Consider the following 24,968-nt stretch of genomic DNA (forward strand, 5'->3'; position numbering starts at 1 on the left):
TGTCGAACATCTAACGTCTAAGGTGTAAAGAACTGTGTAACGATATGGCTAGTGTTTCTTGGTGCAGTATGTTTGCAGTTTTACACTGCAGTGCTAATATCACCAAATTACTTGGTTTACTAACCATTGTACATAAAATTGCCCATGAGAGAAGCAATCTTACCTTACATTGATGCCAGCCTGTTTCAAGGATTGCCCTTGGGACTTATTGATAGTCATCGCAAAGCATATTCTGAGTGCGAATTGCAATCTTTTAAATTCAAAAAGGTAGTCCGGCGAGATGATTGGGATACATGGAATAAATACAGTTTCTCTGTCTGCGCATCCTGTAAAATCTGTGCACCTTTATGACGTTTCGCTTGAGGACTTTGATTAGACATACCTTCTGCCATTACAAAGTTTTGGTGGATTCAAATTACTCAACAACATTACAGATTCACCAGCCTTTAGAGAAAGCTGGTGGACTGACATTCTGTGGGATTCAATATGCTGAGAAACTCAGCAGAGTATTTCACTATTGGGCTTTTCTTGTACTAGCAGCTGAATGTGTGTTTCAGCACTTGAGAAACTTGAATTGAAAATTTTCATGAATTTTGAAATAAATGACAACCCAATTCGACTTAAATCCCCAAGCAGCCATGCACTGGCTTTGCTGCATCCTGCAGGGGATTTTTGGCTGCTGTGGAGGTCTCATTCGGGTAAGGGGACATTTGTCCCTTGCCCCTGGGGTAAGTTCCAGCAGCTGCAACGGGTCAACTTGGACCTATGACAGCGATATCACTGGTGTGTGTTGTGTGATCCCTGTGCTGCCGCGAAGTGCTTTACGGCACTTTTGCAGCAGTCAGCATTGGCAGGACATGTGTTTTGCCTGTACTGCCTTTAATGTGGATTGGGCTGTAATACTGTAATTACGAGAAAATCAAGGTGTTTTTTTAATGGATGCTAAGGATATTTGATCTATTGAAGACTTGCAATACAACCAGTTAATGAACTATAAATCATGGGATAAAATTTATATCATCTCAAACTGCTTTAGTAGCTTACTCAATAAATATTAAAAGAAGCTGAAGTTGTCCTCTAATATTATTTAATGGGGCAATTAATCTTGCATGTATGAATGATGCATGAATAACTCAATTATAAAGCATCATCTTTCACTCCACCAAGGCTTTGGGGCAACTCTCAGTTTTGACCCCTTGCTGGTGAGTTGATGCACCTGACAGTTCAATCCTGGGTTGCCATTGGGCCGGTCCCTTATGCTGGCCCAGGTGTGTTGCAAACATGCTGTAAGGCACATTTACACCTCCTTGAGAGTTGGGGAGGCTGGTGCAAGGATACGCATCAGCATCCCTGTGCCGCTTTCTGAACTTCAGCCAGTGAGTTGCGCCGGATGAGGGCAACTGGCATGGGGGGTTGGGAAAGCGTGAGTAGGGCGGAACAAAGGTGTTCTGGAGTGGGTGAGGGCAGGCAGCAGGCGGGCTGATGGGAGGACTGGGCCCCAGAGGAGGGCGGTACCAGGATGCAGCACTTAGGCCAGATCCTAACCTCCTTCCCAAGCGGTCCAACCTTACATCAGGCCACTCAGATCTGCACCACCTCTTTAGCTGCCACGCAACACAAGGTAAGGGGAATGCATTCCCCTTGCTCTGAATTGCGCTGCAGCCTGGTCCAGCTACAGCACAGGCCAACTGGCCTGCCTGCACCAGGGCATGTTAGGATTGGGCTGCCTGTTTTTCAATAGTTCGAAATGTAATGTAATTGGTGGAATTGGGGTTTGCTGCCTGGTTAAAACCCTCTCTCTTTAGGAACCTACGGCCAGAAGAGTATTTCTCAGCATAACCTTTCTTAATTACGTATGTTAAATATAATTATATTATATATAATTCTTGATTAAGTTCTGTATTTATCTGAATTACAAAGACTATGGGGAGACTCAGAGCCCAATCTTGTGCTTGGCGGCATGGGTCCATGCTGCCGAGCACTGTTGCAAACGTGCCATAAGGCACGTATGCGAAGCTCACCACCGGGCTCCCGCCCATACTAGCCCAGCACCAGCCAGTGCTGGGCTAGCGCGGGGTTGTCGTCCAGCTTCCGCGGCTCAGCAGTCTCCCAGACCGCCGAGCCACGGCACGCTAAGCAGGAATGGGGTCAGGGAGGAGGCGTTCCAGGGAGGGGGGAGGCGTGATGGGGAGGTGTGACGTGGGGAGGGGGCGGGCTGGAGGCATGCCTGGGGGAGGGATGGGAGGCAGGTCCACGGAGCTCCGCTCCGCAGGATCCAAGGCACTAGTGTAGGGCTGTGTGCCCTACACGAGTGCCTTTATCTTACCAACCTTTTGGTCGGCAGTAAAGTGAGTAACCCCATTGTGGGGCTGCTTGCCTTACTAGGGGGAAGGGGACGAAAGTCCCCCTTCTCCCGAGGCACCTCCCACGGTAGCCCGGGAGGCGCAGAATCCGGCAGCAGCCCTTCTCGGTGCCACTGAGCCTGGGCGCCCCGGGCAGCTCAGGATTGGGCTGCCCCACAATTAATTTCTATCACAACCTGATCTTTTTAGGTTTCTTTTAGTGTCATCTAGTAGAGGCACTACACATTCTAAACTCGTGCATTGTTCAGTGCTATGCAGGATATGGGTCAATACAGTCTGACTCAGGGGTGTCAAACATAAGGCCCGGGGGCCAGATGCGGCCCTCGAAAGCTTTTTATCTGGCCCTCAGGCTCTCAGCTTCTGAGCAGTGCTGAGGTGTTACTGCTGAAAGGGCAGTCCACATGAAAATTGGACTGTCCCTTATCTTGAAATATGATCAAGATTTGCATGTTTTCTCTTTTGTCATTTGTAGCTAAGTGAGAAAAAGTGTTTATTTTTTGTTATGACCTGTTTAATGACATCACTTTCTGTCTAATGACATCACTTTCGGCCCTCAGCAGACATGATGAATGCTGTTCGGCCCTCTGTATGAAATGAGTTTGACACCCCTGATCTGACTTATGATCAAAATATATAATGTTATATTCCAAAGCCCCAGATACATATGGTTCTATACCACAAACACATGATAGTAAATTCCCCTTGTGGAGAATTCAAGAATCCATTCTTTGCTGTTGCTACATAGAGCGGAGCTGAAAGGCACTACATTTCACCAACACTTTTGACAACAGTAAAAACCATACTTTCTTGGTAGGCCTTTAGGTTGAGTCCTACAAGCAAACAAGTGCTGACCCTTTCAGAGTAAGCAAAAAACATTGCCCTCTTTCGAAATTGATAGCGATATCATTATGTGTCCAGATTTGAATGACAGTGTGGTATGACATCACCTGCTTCTTTGCTTGTTTGCTGGGAACTCTTGGACAGAGAGAAAGCTGAGGAAGAAAAAAAATGATATAAACAAAAGGCATAGTACCAATTGCAGATTTTTTAAAAAGACAAGATGAACCTCACAAGGTGCTGAAGGAAATAACTTCTGATAATGCACTGTAGTACTCAAAATGCATAGTAAATTATACTTGCAAGTATAGTGGGCCCTTGATATCCACAGGGGATCTGTTTCAGGATCCCCTGTGGCTACCAGTTTTTGCAGATAATCAAACCTGCATGGGTAGGCCCTGCTGGCAAGCCAGAAATGCTTCTTGAAAGCCTCCGGGAGACCTTCTGAGGTGTGGGGAAGCCATGTGTGACCTCCCCTTCAGAGGCACAGAGAGATTGCATGCATCCTTGAGGTCCTCAAGATGTGGGCTTTGCACCCACATTGAGTCAAATCCGCGGGTGCCAAACCCAAATAAAGAGTACCCACTGTATCCTGGGAACTTTTTATTCATTTATCCTGTCAGTTTCAACCCTGCCCCCCCAAATGGGGCAGTCGAGGCAGTTTACAAAACAATAAATACAAAATACAGTTAAAAAAAAAATACAAATACAAATATGAAAATATAGATAGTATAAAATCATACAAAATTGGGAAATGCTATAAAATGGTCTCAAAGAACAAGCAGCGGCATTAAAACATGTTACAGCATAGAGCAGTGATAGCTACAAATGAAACCACAGACAAAACACAACAGTGGCATGATCTCTGATGAGAGGTTTTGAAATCAACAGCTGAGTGACAACACTGGAAAGGGGAACGGGGAAAGCAAACCCACATGAACTTCTATGGAATTACTACTTATGCTACATTGAGCATGTAAAAGAGAGAGACTTCTAATCATTTCAGCTGAACTTATGCAGGAAAGAGTTCATAAGAATTGTCCTAAGTAGCTCTGGCTATTTATAGCACTGTCAGCAGAAATGATGCTCTGCAGATGTTAATTATTACAATAGTCATCATGACACCGAACTCTTGATTTGTTCTCCTCTTCCCTTCCTTATGAAAAGAAAATCAACTGTACTGTGTTGCTAATGGAGTTATAGTCTCTAATAGGCCCTCATTTGCCTAATGACAAAAATGTATTTACTCACTATTTCTAAAAAAGGCCTTGGATTTATTACCGATGCTATAATGCTGATGAGTTCAAACAGTTGATTCACAATCAGTTGCCACCCACATCCCTGCTTGACAGCGGATTGTTGTGCATCTGTCAGCAAAACAGCAAAAGCCTTAAAGTTGTTTTCAGTATTTTCTAGATGTCAAGCCTTGCTAAAAGTCATAAGCAAAATAATAGAATGCCCAGTAAAGATGGAAAGCTTCCCCCACCAAAAGATACAAGAGAGGTTTCAAAGCTGCCACTAAGGTGATTCCAAAGCCATAGGTGTCCCAGGATCAGAAAACAGAACTGTCATGATAGTATCCTGGTGAATACGGTAACTTCCTTTTCTCATTTGCGCCTCCCTTTTGCAGCAAAATGATTAGGATGCCTGTGGAATGGGCACTAAAAGTCGCATTAATGTGTAAGTAATGGATGCACTGATATTGTACACACAGAGGCATGTTGGTACATTGGTGCTGAACAGAAGAGGGGGAATTGGGACAGAATTGATGCCTTAAATGCATTGCCAAATATTGGAATAGAGAAATTGTGTGAGTGTTGCAGTTCCCATTGTCTGGTGTGGTCAGAGTGCATTGAGTTGTAGGCCCCTGTGCGCTGAATTTCTGGCACATGTGAACTCAGGGTGGGGAGGGAGGATTCGCTGTGCACCCAAATGCTAATCTTTCTCTAAAAATGCCATATAATTGACACCCTAAACACATATGCTGCAGGGGAAAAAAAGCTTTAAGAACACTAAAAATGCTTGCAGAACTTTGTCCTACTACTTGCACCCTGTTCCTAAACACACATGCATCATCCTTCTCACACTATCATTTCTAGTATCTTAAGACAATGGACCATGTTGCAAACTATAAATAGAAGGAAGTAAAATAGATATGACATGGACTTAGCTGTTGTGTGATGCATCCTTGTAGAGATTAATATGATGCATCTTTCCGCCTTGGATCAGATGCGATTGTTGGCCTTTTTCATTTCAAGACTATCCCAATTTGTCCAAAATAGCATCTTTTGGAAGCTCCAAGAGGCTGTGCCATTTTCAAATACTACTCAGTAAACAGCTGCGCATGTGTTTTGTGAATTATGTAATACGGTTCCATTCAGAGTAAGTGACATAACTTTATAAGAGTGCTTCAGAGTGCATATTTTATCATCCCTAGAGCAGGGCACTCAAAAGTGGAGTATCCAATTATTATTAATAATGAATTCTTTCTATTTTCTTGCAGTTCCAGATTACCAAGAGCAAGATATCTTTCTATGGAGAAAGGAAACCGGGTTCGGATTTAGAATTCTTGGCGGAAATGAGCCTGGGGAGCCTGTAAGTATTACAGAGATTTTACGTTGCTTTCTTTCTCCTAGAAAATCATATTCACTAGTATTTATGTTTGTGTGGATTTCATTGCTTCAGTCACTTGACTATGGTAGTAAGACAAAAAATATCAGAACCAAGAGTTCAACTATGCTATACTTAACTGAGGCCACCAATATTGTTGATCGTAGTTCACATGAGAGGGTCCCATTTCTACCAGCGACTGGCTGAGCCCCTTGAGCTGTTTTTCAGCATCTACTGTTCAGAACGCCAAACAGATGTTAGCAGCTCTGGGCTGCTGTTGATTTAGGTCACAGTCAAGCCATGGCTTCTGATCTCATTACCAGTCCCTTGAGCTGTCTAGTTGTATAAATACAGACACATTCAACAGAACTCTGCAAGTAAACTAATCCGGTGTTACATAGAGGAGGAAAGACAAAATTGTGAGTTGAAAAGAGAGAACAATATTGTCTTCACTCATCTGAAGTCCTACAATATTGTTATACAGGGTGGACCAAAAGTATTTTATTATTTCTTTTTCCTATTACAGTGAGAAATATTATTATTGAGATTATTTTTGTTGTTGAAATAAGAATGAAAAATAAAATAAAAATTTAGTGAGCTGATCAGTACTGTCTGCAGTGCAGCCCTCAATATCCATGGGATTTCTGTTTCAGGAACAAACTCTTCTCCTGTTTGTTTGCCATAGATTTACATTGGTCACATTGTGCCGCTGGGTGCTGCAGATGCCGATGGCCGCCTGCGATCTGGGGATGAATTGATCTGTGTGGATGGAACACCAGTTGTTGGGAAATCTCACCAGCTTGTAGTTCAGCTTATGCAACAGGCTGCAAAGCAAGGCCATGTCAATCTAACTGTCAGGCGCAAAGTGGTTTACACAGGTAGGCTGCAATGTGACTGTGCAAAGTTTTATTTTTACTTTGTCTGCGGATGAAAGTGAACTACTTTCTAATGATCAAAAGCCCTCCATTCAGGCAAAAATAGCAATATACAGAGTTTTCATGTTTATGTTTTGTGTTTCATCTTTAGTTTTTGTTGCTGGGGCTGTTCAAACGTGGATTAAATTTAGACTGGATATTTTCAAGCTGAGACTTTAACTATTAATGATTAGAGTGGATCTGTTGCTGCCTTCCAAGAAACATGCTGGGTTTCCCCATTGTCTTTTAGATCAAAATTACCTTCTATGAAATGCTTAAAGCACAAAGTTGTAATTTTCACTTTATGGGGTACAGGGGAAGAAAACAAAAAAGGAAGACAGTTCGGTGTCAGTATATTTGGTCAGATTTCATGGATGTTGAACTATCAGGTCCTTCTGTCCTAGTGATGATCAGTATTGGAAATCCCAGTGTGTGTGGACAGTGAGGAGTGGATATTTAACTGCTCCACAGGGCCTTCTTCCAGTACTTATATACTAAGTAAACTAAGAGAGTATATTTCTGTTTGGGGGAGTCAATTCTGGCATGTGTTTTCTGTATGAAAATTCCAATAGAGGAAAAGCCACGGATGACATTGACAGAATGCAAACTCTATTGATTTTTTTTGCAGGAGAGATTTGTAAGCAAGAGCAAGAAAGCATCCAGTTGCCTGCTTGCATATCTTTTCTGAAAAAAAATCAATAGGAAGGAAGTTTGCATTATGATTTACATTTTTCACACGAATTTCTGCAGTCTGTGTCTTCACGGAGAACAAGTTTTGCATAAAACTGGCACACAGTGTGTCTTTTCTTAATTTGAAACCACTGTCGAGACTATACTTAGGTGAAGTACTTAGGTTTAGTAGTTGCTTTTCAAAAATTAATTATGTAAAATGATTTACAAAAAATTAAAAGAACAAATAATAAATAAAACAACCATACTAAAATATTATTATGGCAGAAAACAAAATATTTGGCATTAAAAGCCAAACGAGACATTGGGGATAACCCAGTATAAAGTCTCTATAAAAACCACCATCTGGAAAACCAAAGCAGTAGTTAATAAATAATAACCCTACTGGGAATAGCCTCCTGAGTAAATAGCTATTGGCCTCATGTTAGAATTGGATGCTGGAATCAGTCTGGCCAGAAAGAGCATTTCACAAGATGGACAGGCGCATCCCTGCTGCCCCAGTGGATATAAGGACAGAAAAAGGAAGGACAGAGACAAGGGAGCTTCAAAGGACCTCAGACAGCTGGGAGAGATGTATGGAGAATACATTCCTTAAGATAGACCTGTAACATGTAGACAAAAAAATTTCTTTCAGCAGTTCATGCAAAAGCAGAAACCAGATAACTTGCTATCTTCAGTTATTTCTGTTGCCGTGTCCTTAAAAGCAAGGTGCTTTGCAAAGGTTGTTAACCGAGGGTTGCATCTGTCTTCTCCCACAGTTCCAAAAGCAGAAAACGAAGTTCCCTCTCCAGCCTCATCTCATCACAGCAGCAACCAGCCTGCTTCTCTGACAGAGGAGAAACGTACTCCGCAGGGCAGCCAGAACTCACTCAACACAGTCAGTTCAGGCAGTGGCAGCACCAGCGGAATTGGCAGTGGCGGCGGCGGCGGGAGCGGGGTCGTCAGCACCGTGGTGCAGCCTTATGATGTGGAAATACGCCGGGGAGAGAATGAAGGCTTTGGCTTTGTCATTGTGTCTTCAGTTAGTCGACCAGAAGCTGGAACCACTTTTGGTAAGTCTCAAATATTCTTGTACTTGACACTGCAGCTATGTTTATGTGACCCTGGCAATATGTTGCCCTCATAAGGACTGTTGACCTGTATGTTTATATGTCAGGAATTCCTTACCCAGTTGTCAGCCCGCTGTTTTGTATGCTAGACACACGACCTTGTATGTTGAGAGGGTCCCATGTCATGGGTGGCCCTGGGAGGGTTCCATCACTCTTTTGGTAATGCCAAGTGAAGGGGATTTTTTTTCCAGTAGTGGCTATACCTAATCTCACACATATGACCTACACCGAGAAAAGGAAAAGGTTAGCATCCTTGCTTTTTAACACCATCTATGAAAAGAGTTTGAGTTGATAGCCAGCTGTATAGTGAGAATAGCAAGTAACCGAACAGTAATTAAAATACATTCATATAGGACTCCTTATATTCAGTTAATATATTTAATTGGATAATCTGGCTTTTGGGGAGTGATTGCCTTCTGGGTCTTGATCAAAGTTGAGTTAGAGGTATTTTGTGTAGTTTTTTGTTTGTTTTTTTTAAAGCAGACTGATATTTTGAACTTTAGAATAGCAAGGGAAATGGCAGCAGTAGACAAAATTGTTGGTCATTGCACCTTTCTCCAGAGGTAGTCCTGTGTTTAAAGTACATACTGCCTCTGGTCAATGGCTGTCACTGGGATAGCAACAGAGGGGTTGTAAGAACAAAAGGCACTTGATGCTACAGAGCGAGAATAATTCAGATTTTAAATAAAAGATTAGACCGCCCTTTTCCTCTCGGAAAATGCAAACAAATTGATTTAGCTGACCTTTCAGATTCATCACGCTGCTCCAAACTCCAATTAAAGTTAATGTGGAGACACTCAGTGGTGGGGAGAAAAATTGATTGAATTATGAAAGACGTCAGTTCTCTCTGTGATACTTTTGTGGCCCTTTCACGGTATCTCCACTCAGTGACCGTAGGATCACAATACCTGGAAATATTGGAGAGGCACTGCAGTGTATTTGGACAGTACTGAGCTAGATGGACCAATTGCCGTACTGTATAAGAAGTAGCTTCCTATGTTCCTGAGTGCTTTATTATTATTATTATTATTATTATTATTATTATTATTATTATTATTATTATTAAAAATTTGTATCTTGCTTTTTCCATGCCAAGGCAAATACCCAAGGTGGCTTACAAAGCTCCATTATAAATATATAGTGTATCACAACAATAAGTAAAAAACATCAAAACAGAGCATTAAAACATTAATTTTGACATGGAACACTAAAATTGTGGTTCCAAAACTGGTGGGTTGTGACCCACCCAAGGGAACCGGAAGCAGGGCATTCCCCCTTATGGAGAGTGGCTCTGTAGGGATGGCCGCAACAGTGCCGCAGTGATTGTAGTGCTGCTGCTGCCAAGCGGCTGTTTCACTTATCTGGGGGGTAGCTACAGTCTTCTGGAGGGTACAGCCCCTCTGCGCACCTCCCTGAGGCTGTAAACAGCGCTGAACTCAGATTGGGAGCCACTTCCGGTTTGCAATTGAAAACTATAATAACCTCCATAATATCACAGTGTAATATTTTCCCATAGTAGCTGGCTTCGTGTTTAAGATGTGGTCCCTCCACATTCCAGTCTTATATATGTACAGCATTTCTATGCTTACAGTGTGTCCCCTGTGGACTTTGCTATGACATGCAAATTATGGTCAACATGGGACAAATACTGGTCACATGGTGGCATTTTTTCCAGAAGTCACCAGCCATGTGAAGCTTTTACATGGATATGTTTTTGCCTGTGGCTGAGTCTCATTTATATAAGGTCTTAGTCTTGGCCTTCCAACTTAAGGTTGTAGCCGTGATACCCTGAAACAGATCCTGTCAATTTTGAGTTGATTCTGTCCAGCAGTCAGAGAAATACAGTTTAAATTAATCCAGACATCCTTCATTGAAGGGTTGATTGTCTTTGGCTCAATGATTGAAGAGAAGATCCTAGAGAGAATAAAACCATAGCTAAAAAGAAAAGCAAATATGAGAATTTTTAAGCACCAGGATTGTTAAACAAATGTGGTCTTGAATCTAAATAGGGCAAGTGAGCCTACTTTAAATAATCTAAATGTTGTGTTAGGAAGGGCCTTTATGTTAGGAAGACCCACACATTTCAGTACTTTGCTTCCCTAAGCAACAACTGAAATTTCATCACTCAAGTTTCTGCCCTCCTAATAAACTCATGTGACTGTTAATTATGAGAGCACAAGTTCCTGAATTTTTCTCATTGATCATTCCCCTGTAGATTGACAGGAGGTGAAGTACTAGTATCCTCTCTAGAGAAGCAAGAATAACAACTGGAATTACTTGCAATAATCATATGAATCTAAAAGGGCCTCTCTGACCCATCCTGAGGTGTCTGTTAAGAGACCATCATTGCAGATCAGATAATGAAGCAAGGCATAAGTACTAAAACTAGAAGGACCATCTAGTTGCTAGGGTCACTTGGCACCAGAGCGAGCCCCAGTTAAGATAAAAGTCATATTAATGTACTATTGAAGCTGCCTTTTTCCAAGTCAGACCATTGATCTGTTTAGCTCAATGCTGCCTACACTGCCTGGAAGTAGCTCTTTAGGCTGTCAGACACTTCAGCGGTTCATTACTGCCTGGTCTATCTATGTATTTTTGAAGCCTATGATTGGGTCACATCATTCTGTGGTCTCAGAAGACCGTTCCAAGGCTTCTACCTTTCCATTTCGGTTTTAGTATAAAACGCTCACAACGTGTTCACAATTTGAAAGAAATTTGCAAGATGAACTGCCTGTCGCTTAGAAATATGAGCGAGGTAATGCAAATGTGTGTTTTGACTTTGGATTTTTCCCCTGCTCCCATGAAAACTTTTCTCCCCCACATTCTGCATGAGATGCTTGCCCTCAGCTACACAGTGCTTGCCTCATACCCATAGAATTTTTTGCTTTTTATTTTATACTTACGTAGGTAGTATGCAGAAATGCACTGAGCTCAGAATTGTCTCCTTTGTCAGCCCAAGCCATTTAGCAAATTAATTCGGTACGTTGGCTCCAGAGAGAAATTAAAACCGTTCCTCATGTTGAGGTAGAGTGGCTGGTTCTTATGTGTAGGAGTGGGGCCGTGTTCACCATTATAAGCAGAATTAACAACCTGTTGTGTCAGTTATATTGACTTCTGGTGATGAGTGGCCATTTCCTCATGTTGCCATTGTTAAATCTTCCTTCATTGTGATCGTTTCAGTAATACTGCAGCGTGTACACATTTCTAAAACTACTAATAAAAAAACAGCAGCACAAGTAAATCATTGGATGAATGGATTAATATCATTTCCACCCATTTGTAAATGACTCAGGAGTCATAGTTATGATCAACCTATGAAAAATCATCATTTCTTCTACCCCTCTGCTAAGCGCTGTACTTTTTGATATCTCTTGTACAAACCTTACACAGGTCTTGTGAAGCATACAAAAGCCATGAAGTGTTGGAAAAACTAGATGATGTCAAGATATGTTTTTAAAAATGTGCTTTATAAGGACCAAACTAAAATCACACACTGAAGCCTTGTTGAGAGTCCAATTCAGAAGGTTCACACTAGTTTCAAACTGAATTGGGGTGGGACCATAGCTCAGAGCATATGCTAGTGCATGCAGCAGGTTCCAAGTAGTCTTGGGCATTTTCAGGTAGGGCAGAGAAACCAACCTCACTGAAATTGTGAGCATGACCACCTAACAGTATTGATAGTGCGATAGGTGGACTAAAGTTCTGACCTGTGCTAATTCAGCTTCATACGTTTCTAAATAAAAATGGCTGGTCAGAGAAGATAGGAATGAATGCTAGGGCAAGTACCCATACCAAAATGGAGCTAGGCAAGAACGGTACTGGACTAGAGTGACTGGAGGATGAGTAAATATAAAATCAAGGCAGTCAATGACCTGAGCTCAGACCAAGGAGTAACAAGTCAAATGTCCAATCCATCCACATGATGGAATTCACAAATGATTATTGTGACCATAAGTGGAGCAAAGGACATATTCTGGACATATTTGTCAGCTTTTATGCCCCATGGATGGAGTGAGAAAGAGTTAAGTGCTACTTACTACCACTGGAATTGGTGGGCCAATGAACATGTTTACATTTGGCTGCATCTTGCCCAAAGATGCTAGACCTGAGCACTTGCTACAAGTGCTGTACTATAAAGTCCTCCTCTTCCACTGTGTTGTCTGAAAATTGGACTCTTTCAGTTAAGCCCTAGCTATTGAGTTTTGCCAGGGGGCTACCCAGCCACCACACATCTCTTTGATCCTTGAAACGGGTTGCCGTCTGCTGCAGCAAGCAGCTAAAAGTGATGGGGTTAGGAAGTGGCAGCCATCACAAAGTGTGTAAAAAGCATTCATCCCAGATTTCTTGCTGTTTTTGTCTCCTAAACTGAAATTCTGTCAGCAGGAACCCCTTGGGGCTAACCAATACAAATCTTTAGATTCAGGGTACTGAGTAGTATGCTTGGCTTAAAATTTTTGAGCTATGTTGAGCCAGACAGTTATCAAATGGTTGTGAAGGTAAGTGGACCTGATAAACCACATGTTCCAGTCCTGTCCTGTCTGTAGTGGCTCTGCTCTTTGCCTCAAATAGTTCCTTTGTTCACGGTAGAAGAAGAACCCCCATTCCCTGTTGCTTTTACCCATGCCGTCCTTGTTTATAGAGTGGACCACTAGGATTAAAAGAATTCAAACAAAACTCTTAGTCCTTAGTAGACATAGAATGATTATCTTTCAAAATGGAGAAAGAACAAAACATTGGCAGAAGCTTTCACAGCCGCTGGCTAAGATGATGAGATATTATAAACCAAAGAAAGCAAAGGAGGGTTATATTTCCTTCCAGGGGATTTCAAGTTTGCAGCTAAAACCTGCTGTGGTTTTGTTTTGGGAATGCTTTGAGAATGCTGAAAAGCATGCACACGGTTCTCAACCATATTAATGGAAGAGAATCTATGTATGTGTCTGTCTGGGTATGGATTATGGAAGGAGGTGTAGGGAATGCCATTTTGCAGGGTCTAATTTGCATTCACAGGGTCGATTTGCCAATGTTTTGAACACTGGCAGCAAAGCTATCCTTTAATAACTTTTGCTTGATGCATTAATTAATTAACCCTTAACCTTCTCTTTCCCTTTTCAACCCTTTTTCTCCTTTCCCCCTTCACCATGTTCCCAACGTTAATAAACAATTTAAAAAAAAATTGCACACGCTAAAAAAAACAAAAACTATTCACAATATCAATACAAAAGCAGGCAATGCATGTGTGGCCATGCCTCACAAAATAGGTCGGATTATTGAGGGGAGCCCAGCAGACCGCTGTGGGAAGCTGAAAGTGGGGGACCGGATATTGGCCGTTAACGGATGTTCCATCACCAACAAATCACATTCGGACATCGTCAACCTAATTAAAGAAGCTGGAAATACGGTCACTCTGCGCATTATTCCAGGGGATGGTAAAGTATACTTTCTCTCTGTCTCTTTCTTAGCCCCTTCCCTTATTATGGAGGAAACCTCTCTCTAGTATGCAACCCTAAAATTAAGTTTTTGCTTCTGTTATAGAAATGCTGCTCTGAGCAGATAATGCAGGGGGTGGGGGGTGATGCTTGGAAAAATGGAAGTTTTGCTCCTACAACATGGTGCCTGTTTCAGTTTTGGAGCTGAATAACTGAACAGAAGTTATCAAATTAGTAGAGGTGTTTGTAGTTATTTACCTTACTCAGAGGTAAGCCCATTGTGTTCACCAAGACTTCGGCTTATTGAACGCAAGCACTTCTACAAATTAGTATCCCTGGAAGAGGACTTTCTACTCTTACTCAGATTTGGCCTGTGTTTGCCTCTTACCCACCTAGCCATCTGTTTCATCCTCATTCACTTCTTGTATTGGTGCCCTCTGCTACCTGTAAGACATTAGGATACTTCCAACAGTGATGACCCCCGTATATTTCTGGGATCAAGTATTTAGGTGTGTTTCATCCCCTCCAAGATGCTATGCACAGCTCGGCGTGCAGACCTCCGGCAATCTCCCTGACTTGACTGTTGTGACATTGGAGCAGTAGAAACACCCTTCGTTTTATTATCAGCAATTACAGATGTTGGAACACTTGACTTAGTGACATTGCAGCCCTGTCACAGGGTTTGCCGTGCCATATTTGTGAAAGACTCATTTGTTGCAGAAGTTCCCTCCATTTAGTTTTAATTGAAAAGTGCATATTGAGTGCTGAAATATAGCCTCAGTTCTTTGGATATGTTAGCGTATTGTGGCACTCCCAGTCTTTACAACCTGGTACAGTATTATGCACCTTGAAATACTTTTTACTTCAAAAAAAACCTACAGATTTTTCTAGCCCTCATGGTTGCAGCAGAGATCCAAAAGGGTGTATGGTTTATGCATGAATAGTATCTCCTGAAAGCTTAAAAGTGGAAAAAGGAAATGTACATTCAGTGATTATGAAGTAGGACTTCAGAAAGATTCTAATTCAGTGAACCTTTACTCATAAATACTATCTCCTTCCCAGTGTAATCTCTCTATCCACTCACATTATCTTTGGTCCCCCTCTCTCCTCTATCATGCACGTTTTTGTTACCTTAACTCTAAGAAACAGAATTTTGTGCAAATTAAGTAGATTTTGAATGAGCACTTTTGCATGTTGCATGGATGAAGTACATTGCATTTGACACTATGTGGATAAGAACATGGCTGAAGGAACTGTATTCCTTATGCAACATGGTCAGCATCTGTAGAAACAGCATTAGTTGTGCTGCTTCCTCCACCACCACCTCCTCCCACACCACTGCACTGAGCAGCTGTCAATCAGGTTCCGTTGTTTTGGAAAATTGATAACTCCCTCCCTTCTGATTTTCAGTCTTAAAATAACACTGCTAAATGTTATTTACACCCTGTGTATTTTAAAGCTGTTTTTGTCTTTAAGGGATGGTTGTACATGCACCATGTGGTTCTCATTCCTTGCCTTATATTCATGTATTATCCATGAGTTTTCTATGTGCAAAGGACAGTTAGGAAACAGAAGGGCCAAGCATGTCACCATACTTTATGTTTGTTGGAAAGAACCTTTGTTGCCTGTTCAGATCAAGGGGAACTTTAGAAGGCTTTTCTTTAGCTATGGGAACCCAGACTGAGGATTTGCTATCACAGGACAGAGTGCAGAGCAGATGGTTTATAAAGGTAATTAGTTGTTAGAATAGATTAGAATCACAGTTAGAATCAGTGGATTCCTTGATCAGATATGAGGCATAAGCTTGCTAGATGTGCTTTTATTTTAGAGGATACTCCTTTATTCCAGATTCTCACAAGCCTAACACATGCTGTATTTATTGATTGCTTCTTTTGTATTTTATTCTTATTGACTATGTTTGAGTGCTGATTGCTTTTTTCATTGTGATTTTTTTAAATATAGTACAGTATTGTATTTTAAAAGTTCAAGCTGGTGAAGGGCCAGATACAAAAAGCTATACAGACCTGCTCTGATTCAGTGGCTCATAATTTTCAGAACTTGCATTTATTCCGAATGAGTGTATTTAGGTTCATGTAAGCTATTAATTGCAATGCGGAGATCCAGGGGCAGTGCAAGGGCAAAGAGATGTTGTGGTTTGCAGCAATCATAAAATTGTGGGGCATAGCAAAAAGACTTAGGGTGCTTTTTCATCCTAAATCTGATGCTGCCTTCCTACATTCCAGCTCTGTTTAAAGGGACCATGTGAAGTAGGAGAAAGGTAAGAGGGTAGGAGGCAGCACTGCACTGTGCAGTGGGGTGTGGGATACATGAGGAGGCAGCATCAGATAGTAGAACACCTTTGGCCACCCCTGTAGAGCACTGTCTTGATCACCAAGGAAAGCAAGAGTATTTCATGAAACTTCAAAGCAGGACTATGTCAAAGGTTCTCAGACATTTGCAGCAAGAAAACAGGCAGCTTTGGACGTTGCCTAACGTGACTATTTCTGTGCTTGCTCTGAATTGTTTTCATGGCAACACCAATCAGAAGCTGGTTCAGAGTGAAACAAAAGAGTTCTAAGCCAGGGAACTCAGACCATCAGCTCTTGGCCTGAGAAAACTAGGTTATCTTATGTAGTTACTGTTGCTGAACTCTAAACTGCTTGAATGCCAACTGACAAAAGGCAATGTGTAAATGCAATACATTTTTTAGAAGGGCTCCTGCCCTCATTCTGAATTGGCTTCATAGCGTTACTTAGACGCCAGTCAGATTTGGCTACGTGACAAGGTCACAAAGCTCATTAAGAGCTGAGGATAGGAAGCATTGCTCTCTGCCAGGTATCAGAGCCAAAGGGCACCACTTCCAGCAACAGGAAGATGGACTGAGTTAACTGATTTTTGAGGAGGATTTTTAATAAGGCATTCTGAGTTAATTCGTCATCCCTGTTTATAGGGCTTTTCTGAACAGTTACTTAAAGAGAGGCCCCTATATGCTTCCAGAATAGAGCTGTGAAATTGGGAAGCTGTTCTGTCTCAGTCCTACTTTCACGACTAGCTAATTTGTTAAAGCATTAACTTTCATAGATGAGGTAAGCTTTTTGCTTATGAAATCTCAGGCCATAGTCAATTCGCAATATTTTAAGTGCCATGGGCAGTGCCTCCAGATTTGTATAATTTTATGTGGAGACAGTGCAGATAACGATCGTGACCCACTTCTGGTTTGCGCTCACAGAACCGGAAGTGGGTCGTGATAATTATTTTGAGTGTCTCTGCATGTTGGGGAGCCCTGCAGAGGCTGGTGTGGGGCTCCCCACACCCCTGGAAAGCTGCTGTAGCATGTAGTGAGTCCACGCAAGCCCCTCGACAGCGACGTGATTCTGGCGATCGTGTTGCTGCCTCCCCCCCGCCCCTTAAGGGGGCAGAGGCCGGGGCTCTCTGGCTGGGGTGTTGCAACGCCCCAGTTTGAGTAGAGATTAAAAATGCGTTGCTTACAATGGATCATACTCTTGTGTTGCAAAAGAGGAACATTGTTACTCTTCTAACATGTTGTTACAGTCCATCTTCAAAGCTTAATTGTACCAATGTGACCACTTGGGGATTCCATTTCAGCTTACTTTGCTGTTTCATGCATTCAGATCAAAAGCGTTGCCTGTTAATTTCTATATACCTTCTCCAATTCCATTGCACTTCGGGTTAGCTGGATCCAATTTATAAAACACTGTAGAATAAAGTCACCCTAGGATATTTCCACGAATTGTAGTTATCAGGGCAGAGGTCTGTCACAACCCTTTTAACTCTGTGGGCTCATTCACCTGACCGTATTTATCACCACATGGTGAACTGTGAGAAACAGCTGCCAGAGAAAGAATTTAATATCACATGGATATGATACCATTCCTAGGAGGCACCTGAGAAACATAAACACATCATAAATACAAAACAGTTGTGTTATTGGCCATCCATTGTGCAGTGAGAAGATGCTGCCTGACAGCTAGCATGATGACCGTTTCACACAACCGAGTGAGTGCATGATAGTTAATTATGCTAGTTTTGGTATCATGTTACATGGAGCCAGATGAAATATACAGTGTGTACCAGATGGATGCAGGCTTAGCTGAGATATAATAAGCAATTACGAATAAGAAATTGACGGAATCAGGCTTGTAGCTGTTGCACTTGCGGTTTGACTAAGTACCCCCTGGGTTGTACATTTCCAGCATTTCTAACACTACACCCTTTCACTTAGGAACATTTGTCCTAACTGTGTTTTAGGAGCCTGAGAATAGCATATAAATTATTTCTGGTGTTCTCATTGAATCTCAGCAACTCAAGATTTACATTCTGTTATAATACATTCAAGATAGCCCTGATGCCTTTTCATTGGATTGTATCCTTAGCTTAAGATTACATCTCAGCGGTATAAATAAAAGTTAACCCATTCCTGGAGTGCAAGGTTAGGATACTATCCATTGGTTTGCCACAGTGGAAGTAGAAATTTCAAACCTGATTTGTGAAAAGCCCAAGGTCTTGTTTGTTCCCTTTTATCACAAGGTGTCTACTCCTTTGTAATGGACCCAAACGTTCCCAAATGTGTTCTTGATAATACCTAGTAAATGCTTCTGTTTATTATGTCTTCCATTCCACTAGAAAGTTCTCATCTGTCAGCAGTGAGAGTGAGCTGATTTAATTTTCTTTTTGAACGCTAGTTGGGATATTCCTATTTTCACTTTGGCCCAGCCCTATCTAAGCAGCATGCCAGCAGAGTGTGCACTCCGTCAGCATGCCAGCAGTGTGTGCACTCCGTCAGCATGCCAGGCCTTTGCACTGTTACAGAAGTGCTGTAAAATGCTTTGTGAGGGTGGGAAGGCTGCATGCAGTGGTGGGAAGACCGGAGCCTTTCCCCTGGTGCTAGTGCAGTCAAGAAACCCATTGGCACAAGTAAGTGCAGCACAGGGGCAGGTGGAGGGCAGGGATAGGTGGAATGGGAAAGGGAGGGTGGCAATTGGAGTAGGGCATAGGCAGATTGGGCCCAGGAGGAGCTGGGATCGGCCTCACTAGCTCCCACCGTATCCTGTCCCCTTTCCCAGGTCTGATTCACCGACACAATCACTGGTGCAAGTCCACATTGATTCATTGCCCCAGGGCAAAGGGACAAATTTCCCCTTACCTGAAGGAAACCTCCAGCAGCCAAAATTCCCCCCACAGTATGCTTATACAGGGGAGGGGAGCGGATCCCATATCTGTAGATTAACTTATCCATGGATCAGGTCTATGCGCCCCCCTGCGTGCCTGCCCCCTCCAGAAGTGAGGGGTTCTCCACTCCCCTCACCTCCAGAGGGTCTTGTGAGCCCAGCAGAGGCCGCGCATGTCTGTCCGCGGCTGGACTCTTGATTCTTAGAGTCAAAAACACATGACTTTCAGTTCCTCTGTGAAACAAGAAGTGTCCTTTTTAATGCCTTAGAAGGCATTGGGAACCCCTCTGCTTCACAGAGTGGGGAGGGTTCACCCATATCCACTGTTACACTTAAGTGCAGGGTGATCTGGAATGGAACCCCCCGCAGATACGGGGGCACACCTGTATTTGTTTATCTTTATGTGATGGACTTGGAACACTTAAGGTTGTTGGAATAAAAATAAAAGAGGTGTGTACAATATGTATAGTACAGCCATTTTCAACCTTTTTCAGCTCACGGCACACCGACAAGGCACTAAAATTGTCAAGGCACACTACCAGTTTTTTACTTACATTAAATCACTGCATTTCAATTAATTGTTAATATAATTATATTATTACATGGCAAAGAAACTCACAAGAAGCTTGGAGAGGAAAGGATATGTGATTGTGAAAAGGATGAAAAATGTTCTTACAGTGTTATGCGAGAAAGTGCTGGCAAAGAGAGGTCAGATGGAGCACATAGGAGAGCTGTGGGGCAATGAAGAGACATGAGTGAAACAACTGCAGGGTTCAGCTGGAGCGGGGGGAAGAGAGAACTTGAAGCAAGTGATTCTGAACTTTGGAAGGTGCGGAGGAGTGAAGGGAGGGCCAGTAAGACTGCAGTTGTGAGATTTGGGGGGCAAGTGCCTGTGGGAGGGAGTGGGGTGAGGAGAAGTGCCAATTGCCTGCTCCTGTATTTAAGAAAGAAAAAAAAAAGTGTGACCAAAAGCCCAATCCTAGGCATGTCTACTCAGAAGTAAGCCCCATTATAGTCAATGGGGCTTACTCCCAGGTAAGTATGGAGAGGATTGGGGCCCAATGCCCTTCCCCTAGAAGGCAAAAGGCAATGCAGGGAGGGTCGCTTTGGGGAGTTGCAGGCAAACTGTGGCAAGGAAAAGGGACTATCCAGGACCCTTTGAGGCAGCCAGTTCTTAGGCTGGTGGCCTCAGCAGACCCGTTCGCTTCATGCCTGCTTGCCTGCTCCTGACTCCCTCGTTCTCACTCACTCCACTGCCGGGACCTCCTCCAAGCTTCTCTGGTCGCCCAATCAGCATGCAGAGGAGGCAAGGACTTAATACCCAATCCTAGGCGTGCCTACTCAGAAGTAAGCCCCATAATAGTCAATGGGGCTTACTCCCAGGTAAATCAGGATCAGGTTGCAGCCTTCCTCTCGCTCCAGCCCTTTCACTGGCTGGCTGGCTGGCTGCCCCTTTTCCTTCTGCTGCGCGTAAGGCTCAAAGCAGTCACTTCCCCCGTGTGCACCACTGCTGCCTGTCTGCTCTGATCTCGCGGCACACCTGAAGCAGCCTCGCACACACTAGTGTGACGCAGCACAGCAGTTGAATAAAGCTGGTATAGTATGAGAGAGCAAAAACTGCAGGAAGATCCTAAACTGAAATTACTAATTTAAATCTCTGCTTATATGTTTGGCAGTAGCAATTAATCTATACGAGAAGGTAGTAGAACCAGTCTAAGCAGCCTACAGAAATGCACGTTAGAGTCATGCTCCTTAAGAATATTTATATATTGTTTTTCAGCCACAACAAAAAAAGTTCACAACACAGCTTGCAGAGAAAATCAGATATAATAATTTCTCAGGATTCTGCCTTGAAGTATCACTGTTTGAATGGTTCCCATATTAAAAAAAAACAAACACCTGCACATAGAAAACTAGCATGTCAGGGGAGAGAAGTTGGTTGACTCATTTTTCCTAACATGCAAATTTTCTGTGTATGGGCAGGGAAAGTTTACTATGGGAAAACATTTAGTTAGTGTTTCCTGCTGACAATCTGAAGTGTGACAGTCCATGTAAACATGATTTTCCTGAATACATTGGTTGACTTTCACTTCTTCTGAGCTCTAGCACAGGGGTGTCCAAAGTTTTTGGCAGGAGGGCCACATTGTCTCTCTGACACTGTGTCAGGGGCCGGGGAAAAAAGAATTAATTTACATTTAAAATTTGAATAAATTTACATAAGTTTACATAAGTGAATATATTAAAGATGAACTTATATGAATGAATGAAGGTCTTGCAATAGCTCAAGGCCTATAAAAGGCCTTGCACAAAGCAAGGCTGACCTTTCCTTTGCTGCTGCTACTGCATCACAGACGTGAAACAACAAGCAGTGGAGGGAGCCCTCATCCCACAGCTCATGCAAGAGGTCAAACAGTCTGCTTCACGCTGAGAGCAGTTGCGTTGGGCCAGCGTGGGCTCCAACAAATCTCCGGAGGGCCAGATGCTCATTGGAGGCTGGAGGCTCCCTGAGGGCCGCATTGAGAGGCCTCGAGGGCTGCAAGTGGCCCCAGGGCCGGGGTTTGGACAGCCCTGCTCTAGCAGAATGAAGTGTCCTGGCTGTATTTTAGGCACTGGAAGCAGTTTGTTTGTGTGCCTTATTTCTCAGCTTGATGTGTTTTAGTGATGTGAGTGCTCTTGGATGATCTTAAAAATTGCAGTGGAACATAAGGAAAGAAGCAGCCTCACATAGACACCAAGTTGTTTAGTGCTTTATAGGTCAATCAATATCAAAGTGAACAATGATATTCTCTGCCTCCCTTGGGGGACTTGGCAGCATTAGTGTAAGATTATATTAGCTTTGAAATATACTGTCATGTCAGCTTGTATTCAGCTTATAATATTATGAAACGTTATACAATATTTATCATTGTCATAGTTTCTGCAGCATTTTACTGTACGAAATGTTTTAGAATCCTTACACTGCTCATCTTCTCAACAACTCTGTACTAACTAGATCAGTGGTTCTCACACATTTAGCACTGGGGCCCCACCAGAAGTGATGTCATGACTGGAAGTGACATCATCAAGCAGGAAAATTGTTAACAATTCTAGGCTGCTATCCTACCCACACTTACCCAGGAGTAAGTCCCATTTTCTATCATTGTTTAAAGAATATACATAGTAGTTTGTTCAAAGTACAGGTCTGTAACATTTTCCCAAACGCAGTCACATACCATGGTAGCATCAAGTCTAACATATTAAAATAAAAAATGGAAATGAATGGGGACCCACCTGAAATTGGCTTGCAACCCACCTAGTGGGTGCCGACCCACAGTTTGAGAAACACTGAACTAGATCATGCATATTACATGTGGGTGTCTGGCAACCCAATCCTGTGGGTCTGCTAGACCGCCAGAACTTGTGTTCCAGCAGCGCAGCATGCTTTACAGTGGTTGCAAAATGTGACCCACCCTTCTCCACTGCTGGGCCACCAAAAAGCCCCAGCCCTGGTAAGTCAGCGAGGGGGTGGATGGGCTGAACCAGGGAGGTGGAGGAACAGGGCGGAGACCGGGATGGAGAGGGGGGCATGTTGAGAATTGATGGCTGCAACCTTCCTCGCCTCAGTTCACCTTCCCAGGTCCTCTTAGAATTGTGTCAGCAAAATTGCTGATGCAGGTCCATGCAGATCCGTCACAGCAGGCAAGAGAATAAATGTTTTTAGGTTAAGAAGTATAGACATCTATAAAACAACCCATTGAGTCCATGGCTACATAGAAATTTTAACCTGGTTCTGCAAGCCCAATAGTAGGCTACACTTTTACTTCATTTTTGAGGAGGATATTTAATGGGATGTTCATGGAAGTTGTCCATGCTTTAGTTCAGTCATGATTTCAGAAGATGGTCTGTGGAAAACCACTTTTAACACATTTGCCTGAAGTGGGGTGTGTGTGTGTGTGTGTGTGTGTGTGTGTGTGTGTGTGTGTGTGTGTGTACACAATACTATATTTACCCCTGCTAATTGGGTAAGAGGCACTTTTTCAAGTGGGTGCTCCTTTTTTTAGCAGGGGGAGAGTAACTGGCCCACCTCACCCCAGCACTGTCTGTTCTAGTGGCTGTCTGCTGGTATTCATTTGCATTTTTTTAGATTGTGAGCCCTTGGGACAGGGAGCCATTTAATTATTTGATTTTTCTCTGTAAACCGCTTTGTGAACTTTTAGTTGAAAAGCGGTATATAAATACTGTTAATAATTAATAATAATACTATGCCAAAAGTTCTACCATTTTTATTTGTTTGTTTGTTTGTTTGTTTGCAGTATTTTTACCCTGCCTTTCTCCCCAAGGGAGATCCCGTTTTGGGACTGAAAAAATGCTTTGGGGCAAGGGGAGAGAATATTTCCAAATAACCCTACATTTTGAGAATATTCACCTTTTCCTGGTCCTGTTTACTGCCATTGTTTCTCCTCTCCACTGCTGCTTCGATGTCATTTTTTCCATCTAATTTCTGAGGAGTTGTCCTCAGGTGGCCACATAGGTGGTCCCAGCTAATTAGGGATTGCTTAGAGAACAGGATGGATGTCACAATGATACATAGCCAGCCATGCCTCATGCTGACCTCACGGGGGGGGGGGGGGGGAATGAAGCCAATTTAAAATAAATAAACAGTTAAGCCTATTTGATGCAATCACTTAGATCAGAGCTATTCAAACTGGGGCATCGCGACACCCCAGCCTGAGAGCCCTGGCCTCTGCCCCCTGAAGGGATGGGGGTAGGGGGAAGGCAGCGACGTGATCCCCAGGATCGCATCACTCAGAGGGGCTGCAGGGACTGAGATGCACTCACCAGTCCTTGCAGCAGCATCCAGGGAACCCTGCAGGGGCATCTGCAGGGCTCCCCAGCCTTCTAAAAGTGAAAGCGGAGTGATTGTGCTCCACTTCCGGTTTTGAAGAGGTGAAGCGAGATTGCTCCACTTTCACTTTTGGAAGGCTGGGGAGCCCTGCAGAATCTCAGTCCCTGCAGCCCCCCTTAGCAACGCAATCCTGGGGATCGCATCTCTGCCTTTCCCCCACCCCCACTGCCTCCCTCCCCTCCCCTGCAAGGACTTACTTCGGTCTTTAAACTCCCTGAGAGTTTGAAAACTGCAGACTTTGGTGTTGCTGAAAGGTGGATTTTTGTTGCTGTCAAAAATGTTCATGGAAAGTGCCATATTTCAGGTCACCAATACTGATCTCTGTCTCACGGGTTTATTACAGGTTTCTTGTAAGGATGACTAGGAATAGAGGGCAGCAATGTCTGACTTTACTTGCTGGAAATTACTTTTATTCCTCCTTAGTATGACCGCACAGCTGGTCTCTGCAACATGTGTAGGCTCATAGGATGCCACACCATTACATGTGTGCCACACTTCTTTTCCTCCTGCTCCCATTTATGTGACAAGTTGTGATATCTCTGCTGAGAATGGTATGGTCCGTCCCTGTCCCCTGTGCCAACATTAGGATCCTTATAACATAGAATGGTATTATTTTCTCTTTTGTAAACTGCCAGCAAGTCCTTAGAAAAGGGTAGACCTCTGATATTTGTGATGTCATCCAGTTGATCTTAACATTTGGGTAGTCTCTTAAGGACGTACATGTTCCTTCAGATCATTTGCCCCCAAACAGTTTATGAAATTAGGGGTTAATTTGAACTGGGCTCAAATTTGAACAGGCACTTTGAACTGGGCTCAGGAATGGACTAGGGGCCTCTGAAACACAGGGTCAGTATCTAACCCAAATTAGCAGCCTGGTTGCATCATTCTCAACTGGCCCAGTCCTCACCTGCTGCTACTTTTCCTGGTCCAGCAAGGGCGAGCTGT

At 43.1% G+C, this 24,968-nt stretch overlaps 1 protein-coding gene across 14 annotated transcripts in view; it reads left to right on the top strand.

Annotated features, from left to right (window-relative positions):
• Positions 1–24,968, top strand: part of MAGI1 (membrane associated guanylate kinase, WW and PDZ domain containing 1) — a 584,211-nt gene that overhangs the window by 548,857 nt on the left and 10,386 nt on the right. For 6 of the 14 annotated variants that reach the window (XM_066618525.1, XM_066618530.1, XM_066618527.1 and 3 more), the window contains 4 exons: positions 5,704–5,795; positions 6,496–6,688; positions 8,173–8,466; positions 13,746–13,949. In XM_066618525.1, the coding sequence (XP_066474622.1) occupies positions 5,704–5,795; positions 6,496–6,688; positions 8,173–8,466; positions 13,746–13,949 (783 nt within the window). The remainder of the gene's footprint in view (positions 1–5,703; positions 5,796–6,495; positions 6,689–8,172; positions 8,467–13,745; positions 13,950–24,968) is intronic. The other 8 variants (XM_066618529.1, XM_066618532.1, XM_066618533.1 and 5 more) reach the window with 2 other exon arrangements.

This window comes from Tiliqua scincoides, chromosome 2 (genome assembly GCF_035046505.1).
Source record: "Tiliqua scincoides isolate rTilSci1 chromosome 2, rTilSci1.hap2, whole genome shotgun sequence".
In the NCBI taxonomy this organism is placed as follows: Eukaryota; Metazoa; Chordata; class Lepidosauria; order Squamata; family Scincidae; genus Tiliqua; species Tiliqua scincoides.